We start from the raw sequence: 9737 nt of genomic DNA, 5'->3' as shown, positions 1-9737 counted from the left end.
ACTTGTTGTTGTTGTTGTTGTTGTTGTTTTTGAGATGGAGTCTCTATTGCCCAGGCTGGAGTGCAGTGGTGTGATCTTGGCTCATTGCAACCTCTGCCGCCCGGGGTTCAAGCAGTTCTTCTGCCTCAGCCTCCCAAGTAGCTGGGATTACAGGTGCCTGCCGGCACGCCCGGCTGATTTTTATATTTTTAGTCGAGATGGGGCTTCACCATCTTGGCCAGGCTGGTCTTGAACTCCTGACCCCGTGATCCACCGCCTCAGCCTCCCAAGATGCTGGGATTACAAGCGTGAGCCACTGTGCCTGGCCTAAACTTTTATAATCCTTTTTTTTTTTTTTTTTTTTGAGACAGAGTCTCACTCCATCCCCCAGGCTGGAGTGCAGTGCTGTGATCTCGACTCCCTGCAACGTCCACCTCCTGGATTCAAACGATTCTCGTGCCTCAGCCTCCCAAGTAGCTGGAATTACAGGCGCGCACTGCCACGCCTGGCTAATTTTTGTATTTTGAGTAGAGACAGGGTTTTGCCATGTTGGCCAGTCTGGTTCTATAACTCCCAGCCTCAGGTGGAAGCCTCGGCTTCCCAAAGTGCTGGGATTACAGGCGGAGCCACCATGCCTGGCCTGTAGCCCTAATTATTAAATAATTTGCTGTGCAATGGATTCTAATATTCAAGAATAAAAGTTGTAATTCTGAACCCTTGGAAATGGAGAAAGGCTAGAGGATATGGTAAAGGAGCCCAAGGAGGTAGGTTGCCAAAGGAGTCAAAGTTCTGATTTCATATTTGGTATAAAGCAGTATCTCCTATTCTTAGGCCCATATCTTATTTGAATGTTTTTCTTGTAGCATGGCAGACACCGACCTGTTCATGGAATGTGAGGAGGAGGAGTTGGAGCCGTGGCAGAAAATCAGTGATGTCATTGAGGACTCTGTAGTTGAAGATTATAATTCAGTGGATAAAACTACCACAGGTAACAAAAGCTCTTCTGATCTTAGATGATTTAAATTAATTAAATTGAATGGTATTTTGGTTAACAAAGTGTGAGATGAAAAAGGACTTTTAAGAGTCCAGGGAGACCTCATTGTGGCACTCACCGGTGCTACCTTCTTTCCCATGCTGTAGTCTGTGAAAACCTCAGTTTCCTCATCCATATAGCTAGAAATTATATATTTATTTCATTGAAAACATTGGAAGGTTGGATTAACCAGTGTTTATCAAATATCTAGCAGTCTTCTTACTAAAAGATGTATGAACAAGAATTCAAAGTGGTGGTGTGTGTGTGTCAGTGCTTATTTATGTACCCAGTCAAAAATAGGTTCCCATAGTCTTTTTTGTTTTGTTTTGTTTTCTTTTACTTGAACTTGGTTTCCTTTGTGAGCAGAGTAGAAATTGCCTTGTGTCTGCCTTCATGGACAGTTTACAAATTTAGGCTTGTTAGCTTTTCTTTCATAAAGGTGATACTGCTGAGTCAAATTCTAGATTGCCCTGAATGCAGAAAATGAGTGGTAGTTCTTTTGCTCCCCTAAATTGTACCAGTTGCTCTTTATTTTTATCTTTCCTGTCTTGAGACCTGAAGATGGCATTGGTTTAGGCTGAAATAGGGCACAGTTCAAGGTCTTTTTGGATGGCTTAATGTGCATGGATATGAATACCACTAGTGGTAAATAATAAACCTTTGAGTCGTAGAGGTTTGCTAGTGTTATGTAAGCAAAGTATTAAAATCCTAGTTCAGTGGGCTCAGTGATGTAACTTAATTAACCAAGAGATGTGAGACAAAGAAGAAGGGTTTGTGTTAAATGGTGGACTAAGGGTTAAGTAGGAGGAGAAATCACATGAACAGTTGGATTTATGAACAGGAAACTTTTTGGCTGTAGAGATCCACAACAAGATGGAAAGGGAAGATTAGAGCAGTATCCTTTAGTGTCATCTGTCCCTGTCTCCAAGTGACTGTGCCTCCCCTTCCCCACAGTTTCTGTGAGCCAGCAGCCAGTCTCGGCTCCAGTGCCCATCGCTGCCCATGCTTCTGTTGCTGGGCACCTCTCTACATCCACCACCGTTAGTAGCAGCGGGGCACAGAACAGCGACAGTACAAAGAAGACTCTTGTCACACTAATTGCCAACAACAATGGTAAGTGGGATTATTGGGAAATAATAATCCTGGGCTAGAGGGGTGAAAGAATAAAAAAGGTCTCAGGGGCAGCCATACCTGTTTAGTTAGGTACAGATGTGATTCTACTAGTTGGAAAATGAATTTAGTAATGATTCTTTGATATGGAAGTGATTTCTGTAGATGGTGCTATTCCTTCTAAGTTAGTGCTGACTCGATACTGGTGTTTCAAGTGAGAGAGCAGTAGATTCTTGCTACTGATAATTTCTAGGAGAGAAAATGTCAACCCAAAATTCCTAACTGTTAAAGAGATCTGGGGCTTTTTTTGTTTGGTTGGTTGGTTGTTTTTGTTTCTTTAATTACAAAAATTCCATTAGTTTGGTAAGAATTTTCCCAGGGCAGTTCTGTATTTTCTCTGGCAGATTCATTTGCTTATTGGTTCCTGAGTGTGGAAGATAGGATAGGGTTGTTGTCTACATGAAAGAAATGGTGAAAGACTAGCGTTTTTAGTGTTTTGTTTTTGTTTTTGTTTTTTTACTAGAAAGGCTATATAGTACTGGTTTCTATTTAATTTCTGATGTCTGTTTCTAACACTCCGAAGATGAGTTGACCAGTTATATCTCAAGATTCATAACTGAAGTAGGCACTTTCATAGAGTCATTGCATTGCTGCAAGGGACTTCATTTTTTAATTATTTTATTTCCTTTAAAACTAAAACAGCTTTAGTACTACAGAAATAATACATGCTTTGTAGAAAAACTAAAGTAAAAAAAAATTCAAAAGGAAGAAAAAAAATGTTTAACCACAATCCCACCACCTGGAGATAACTGGTGGTTACTTTTATTCTGTACAATATTTATTTTTATATACATCTATATGTTATATGTGGTGATTTTCTTTTTACAAAAAAAGATTATACAAGTTGTACATTACTCTGCCTGCCTTTTCCCCTTAATAGTGAGTATCTTATTTTAATAAATAGTCATCTGTAACATTTTTGATGACTGTATTTCCCATTATTTGATTAACTTATTAACAATGGGTTGTAAGAGGGTATATTGCTATTTTAAGGAGCTTCAGTGAACATTCCTATCTCTGCATCTTTTCTCGCATTGTTAATTAGTTCTGCAAATATATTTCTGAAACAAACTGTTGGCTCAAAGATCATCACAGTTTTTAAGAGTTGTGATCAGTATTGTTCCTGGATTGGCCATCTAGAAATGTTGTATCAGTTTATATTGCTGTTACAAGAGTGTATGGTTTTTATTTTATTTATTTATTTATTTTTTGAGACGGAGTCTCGCTCTGTTGCCCAGGCTGGAGTGCAGTGGCCGGATCTCAGCTCACTGCAAACTCCGCTTCCCAGGTTTTACGCCATTCTCCTGCCTCAGCCTCCCAAGTAGCTGGGACTACAGGCGCCCACCACCTCGCCCAGCAAGTTTTTTGTATTTTTTAGTAGAGACGGGGTTTCACCGTGTTCGCCAGGATGGTCTCAATCTCCTGACCTCGTGATCCGCCCGTCTCGGCCTCCCAAAGTGCTGGGATTACAGGCTTGAGCCACTGCGCCCGGCCACAAGAGTGTATGGTTTTTAATTTGGGGATATAACCATTTATATATGCATTCCCCTGTTGTCGAACATTTGTTCGGGTCGCCATCCTTTGTGATTACAAATGATGCTGTGGTGAACGTTCTCAGGCATGTGTCTTTGCCCACTGTGTAAAACGTATCTGCGATATAAAGTCTTAGAGGTGAGATTTGCTGGATCAGGTGTTTTGATAGACGTTGTCAAGTTATCCTAATAGATTGCTCTAAATAAGTGCCCACCAATAGCTCTTTCCCCATGTTGTTACCAACTTTAGGTATTATCAAACTTTAAAACCTCCATGATTTCCAAAGGTTTTCAGTATTTGGGTACTGAAAATATGATTATTTTATGGGAAATATTTAGACTTCTAAAAACCTTATAAATGGGGACCATTGTGTATATAAAGATGGGGAACCATTTATGTAAAGATTTCTATTATTTTATAGATGTGGAAACTGAGGCCTAGAGCTTCTAAATAATTTGCTTTAGTTATAAGTAATAACTTAATAGTTGCTAAGTAACTAAACTGGATTTGAATTCTCTGGACTTCAAAGCTTTCGGGATTTCTACTGTATTATATTGCTTTCCTGTGTATTTCTTTTTTTTTTTTTTAAGCCAGTCAAATTTAGCAGTGGGGGAGTTGTATACCAACTTTAGTGACACTAATGTTTATAAGTTCTGATAACCCACTACCACAGGACTAGTCCTGTGTGTCTCTTAAACTGTTAAAGTTCTGTTAGCAACCAGCTTACCTAACCTTTTCTTTGATCCCAAGGTTCCAAGGCCCATACTGAGATGGCTGTGCTTTTTTTTTCCCCCTCCGAAACAGGATCTTGCTTTGTCACCCAGGCTGGAGTGCAGTGGCGTGAACACAGCTCACTGCAGCCTCAGCCTCCCTGGCTCAGCAGTCCTCCCACCTCAGCCCTGCAAGTAGCTAGGACTACAGGCACATGCCACCATGCCTGGCTAACTTTTATAAATTTTGTAGAGACAGGGTTTCACCATGTTGCCTGGGCTGGTCTCAAACTCCCAAGCTCAAGCGGTCCTCCCTCCTCGGCCTCCCAAAGTGCTAGGATTACAGATGTGAGTGAGCCACCGTGCCAGGCCAGCTGAGCATCGTATGACATGCTGAGATGACCTGGTCTCCCTGACTCCTTGAATGTACCCTTGATTCTTGAGCCTGCCTATGGCCAGTGTACTAATTTTTTCTAAAAAGTATAAATTGACTTTATTTACTTCAAAAGCCCCTAATATTTAAATTAAAATGTTAACCCATAACCCATGTTCATGAAAAAAAGAAGACAGTGGGTATAGACTGGTAACCAGTCTTGTATATTCCAAAAAAAATTCATCCATAGATAAGCCTAAATTAATTGCAGTTGTCTAATTTATCTCACTTTATGTATCTATATAAAAAATACATACAGTTCTGTAACTTTTTTCATCAGATACTCTTGTTTTTCATTTTTTGTTTTTTTGAGACAGAGTCTCCCTTTGTCACTCAGGCTGGAGTACAGTGGCGTGATCTCGGCCCACTGCAACCTCCACTTCCTGGGTTCAAGTAATTCTCTTGCCTCAGCCTCCTGAGTAGCTGTGATTACAGGCATGCACCACCATGCATAGCTAAGTTTTTTGTGTTTTTAGTAGAGATGGGGTTTCACAGTGTTGACCAGGCTGGTCTCGGACTCCTGACCTCAGGTAATTTGCCCACCTCGGCCTTCCAAAGTGCTGGGATTACAGGCGTGAGCCACCGCGCCCAGCCTAGGAACTCTTGAAATGTTAGTCCAACTTTAAGGATATGGCTTCAGAATAAAGCAAATGAGAAATATTGCCTCTTACAACCCAGTTTCCCTTTAAGCCTTCAGTTTAATTGTATTGGTATATTATCTGCTTACTACATTAATAACATAGCAAATAAGAATAACATGTGTTTTTTTGAGACAGTCTCACTCCATCACCCAGGCTGGAGTACAGTGGCACAATCTCGACTCACTGCAACCTCCGTCTCCCAGGTTCAAGCGATTCTCATGCCTCACCCACCCTAGTAGCTGGGATTACAGGCATGCGCCACCATGCTCGTCTAATTTCTGTATTTTTAGTAGAGACGGGATTTCACTATGTTGGCTAGGCTTGTCCTAATTTCCTGACTTCAAGTGACCCACCCACCATGGCTTCCCAAAGTTTTGGGATTACAGGCGTGAGACACTGCTCCCAGCCAGCAAATGAGAATAACTTTTAAACAATTCAGTATTGTTTCACTTAGTGTGCTTTAGAAAGTTTAGAAATTTAAAATAAAAAAAAAATATATGTGATCTCAGAAGAGGGAAAGATTTCTTAAACCAAATACAAAAACAGAGCTAACCATAAAGGGTAAAATTGATAAATAGAACTACATTAGAGATGTGATTTAAAAAAAAAAAAACAACCCTGAGAAGACAAACCACAAACTGGAAGGTGTTTGTGGCGTGTATTACTTCTTTTTTTTGAGACAGAGTCTGCACACTAGCCTGCTTTGTTACCCAGGCTGGAGTACAGTGGCGCGATCTCAGCTCACTGCAGCCTCTTCCTCCCAAGTTGAAACGATTCTCATGCCTCAGTCTCCAGAGTAGCTGGGACTACAGGTGCCTGCCACCACACCCGGCTAACTTTTGTATTTTTAGCAAAAACAGTATGTCACCGTGTTGGCCAGGCTGGTCTCAAACTCCTGACCTCAAGCAATCTGCCTGTCTTGGCCTCCCAAAGTGCTGAGATTACAGACATAAGCCACCTCACTTGGCCCTTGAAAAGTTAAACATAGAGTTACCATATGACCCAGCAGTTCTACTCGTACCTGTATACCCAAGAGAATGGAAAACATATGTTCACATAAAAACTTGTGCACTAATGTTCATAGCAGTATCATTTGTTATAGCTAAAAGTAAAAACAACCTGTGTCCATCAATTAATGTATAAACAAAATGTAGTATGTGTACACAATGGAATATTATTGACCCATGAAAAGGAATGAAATACTGATACATTCTATAACATAGATGAACCTTGAAAACATAATGCTGAGAAAGAAGCTAGACATACAAAATTAGCCAGGTGTGGTGGCACATGCCTGCAATCCCAGCTATTAGGGACGCCGAGGCAGGAGAATCGTTTGAACCTGGGAGGCGGAGGTTGCAGGGAGCTGAGATCACGCCATTCCAGCCCGGGTGACAGAGCAAAACTCCTTGTGAAGAAAAAAAAAGAAATGAAGGAAATCAAGAGAGAGCAAACTTAGAGGGAGAAAGTTAGTTGCATAATTCTTTGATTTTTTTTTTTTTTTTTAATAATGTGCAAGGCGGGCAAGATCACAAGGTCAGGAGATCGAGACCATCCTGGCCAACATGGTGAAACCCCATCTCTACTAAAATACAAAAAATTAGCTGGGCCTGTAGTCCCAGCTACTCGGGAGGCTGAGGCAGGGAAATCATTTGAACCCGGAAGGCGGAGGTTGCAGTGAGCCGAGATCACGCCACTGCACTCCAGCCTGGTGACAGAGTGAGGCTCTGTCTCAAAAAATAATGTGCTTGATACCATATGACGTCTGAAGTACAAAACTCTTGGAATTCATTGTCAGCAAGGTGGATTGTTTTGTTTCATTTGTTTGTTAGGTTTTCTTTGTTTTGTTCAAAATAGGGTCTCACTTTGTCGCCCAGGCTGGAGTGCAGTAATGGCACAAACATGGCTGGCTCATTGCACCTTCCACCTCCCAGGCTCAAACAATCCTCCCACTTCGGCCCCCCAAGTAGCTGGGACTACAGGTGCACACCACCACGCCTGGCTATTTTTCATTTTTTATTTTTGAGACTGAGACTCACACTGTTGCCCAGACTGGAGTGCAATGGCACAATCTTGGCTCACTGAAGCCTCCACCACCTAGGTTCAAGCAATTGTTGTGCCTCAGTCACTCAAGTAGCCGGGATTACAGGCATGTGCCACCATACCTAACTAACTTTTGTATTTTCAGTAGAGATGGGGTTTCACTTTGATGGCCAGGCTGGTCTCAAACTCTTGACCTCAAGTGATCCGCCTGCCTCGGCCTCCCGAAGTGCTGACGTTGTAGGCGTGAGTCACCACGCCTGGCCTTGTTTTGTTTTTGAGATGGGAGTCTCACTGTGTTGTCCAGGCCGAACTCAAAACTCCTGGGCTCAAGTGTTCCACCTGCTTCAGTCTCTCAAATAGCTGGGACTACAGGTACAAAGCACTGCTCTAGGCTGGATAATCCTTTTAAAGGCTTTTTTTTTTTTTTTAAAGCACCAGAATTCTGATAGCCTGTTTCATCCTCTGGAAATAGAACCTTGTAAGACACTTGAATTGGCAGAATTCCTTTGAGCAGAGATTTAATAAGATTGCAGAAATCATTAAAATGCTTCTAAATAAGTATAATTTACCCAGTGTGACTTTCCATAGACTGGCTTTTGCTTTCCGTTGCATTGTAATCTAATCTGGTCTTAGAAAACCACTTTTTCATTGTACCATGTTTTTGGAAAAATGCTGTATTTTTTTTTTTTTTGAGATGGAGTTTCGCTCTTATTGCTCAGACTGGAGTGCAGTGACACAATCTCGGCTCAGCGCAACCTCTGCCTCCTGGGTTCAAGCAATTCTCCTGCCTCAGCCTCCCGAGTAGCTGGGATTACAGGCATGCGCCACTACTCCTGGCTAATTTTGTTATTTTTAGTAGAGACGGGGTTTCTCCGTGTTGGTCAGGCTGGTCTCAAACTCCCGACCTCAGGTGATCCACCCACCTCATCCTCCCAAAGTGCTGGGATTACAGGCGTGAGCCACCTTGCCCGGCCTTTTTGGAAAAATTCTAACAATCCACCAAAATTTAAACTTGACTCTGATATAAGAGAAAATATTTGCAGAAAATGCTGTTAAAATTCTTTATAATGGTATTTACAGGTTTCATAGAAACCTCGTCTGTCTTTAAGAGACTTGCTAATGCTGATTGATTTCACAGAAATGAAAAAAGCCTCCATCTTTCCCTTCTTGTATTTAATTGGGATGTTGAGCTAGTAATTACCTTAAGAATTTTTAGAATTAGGATAAATAAGAGATAATTTATTTTCTTTTGTCCTAGCAGTTAAAATAATGACTAGAAAATACAGACTTTTGCTTAGTCAATATTTTTCAACCATAAATTTCAAAAGGATAGAAAGAGATTGTTGGGGAACCTATAGATTAAAAGACTTGACTTATGTTCATCAGTTGCACTTTGCAAACATTTTGTAACTGGATTCAGACAAATTCTTTAAAAAATACAAACAAGTAAATTTGAATTTTGACTGGGTATTTGATATTGAATAATTATTACAATGTTCAGGAGTTATGCTGGTATTTTATCTTTTTTTGAAGTTCTTATGTAGGAGGTACATTTTGAAATACTTACAGATGATATGATCTAGAACTTGTTTTAAAGTGATATGGGAACTATTAAGTATGTAGAAGGTATAGAAGAAATAAGACTTGCCATACATTGATAATTATTGAAGCAGGGTGGTGGTTATGTCAGGGTTCACTGTAGTGTTCTCTTTTTATGTATGTTTTGACTTCTCCATAATAAAACATTTAAAAAATTAAAAAACCCACCATTGATAACTTGCCAGTATAGTTTAGCATAAATAGAACTTGCTGGAATTTTCTGTTTTATTTATCTATCTGCCTCTACAATCACTAGTCTTCTGGCTCAGTAATTGGGGGTCTAGTCTACTGATGAGCTCTCAGTTTCTGAGAGAGTATGAGATAAGCCACTGTTGGCCCATTAGTAGCCACCTACATGCCTATTCCTTTGGTGGTCTAGCTTTGTGGTTAACTGTGGTGCTATAACCTGCCAGGTGGAACATACATTTCAGAGGGGCCCATCCCATTCTGGTGATTTTGGGTAAAAAGTTGGGGCCATATTTTGCTTGACTGTTTGGTTTTTTGTTTCTTGTTGTTGTTTTGAAACAGAGCCTTGCTCTGTCGCCCAGGCTGGAGTGCAGTGGCACTATGTTGGCTCACTGCAACCTCCGCCTCCC

General features: G+C 40.9%; 1 protein-coding gene across 1 annotated transcript in view; it reads left to right on the top strand.

Moving 5' to 3' along the window:
* The first annotated feature begins 570 nt into the window (after positions 1–570).
* Positions 571–9737, top strand: part of POGZ (pogo transposable element with ZNF domain) — a 43841-nt gene continuing 34674 nt past the window's right edge. Inside the window, exons 1-3 of the mRNA XM_011937961.1 lie at positions 571–743; positions 843–967; positions 1967–2125. Of these exons, the coding sequence (XP_011793351.1) occupies positions 844–967; positions 1967–2125 (283 nt within the window). The 5' untranslated portion in view covers positions 571–743; position 843. The remainder of the gene's footprint in view (positions 744–842; positions 968–1966; positions 2126–9737) is intronic.

This window comes from Colobus angolensis, unplaced genomic scaffold (assembly GCF_000951035.1).
Source record: "Colobus angolensis palliatus isolate OR3802 unplaced genomic scaffold, Cang.pa_1.0 Scaffold169, whole genome shotgun sequence".
NCBI lineage: Eukaryota > Metazoa > Chordata > Mammalia > Primates > Cercopithecidae > Colobus > Colobus angolensis.
This window is presented reverse-complemented; position numbering and strand designations above follow the sequence as displayed.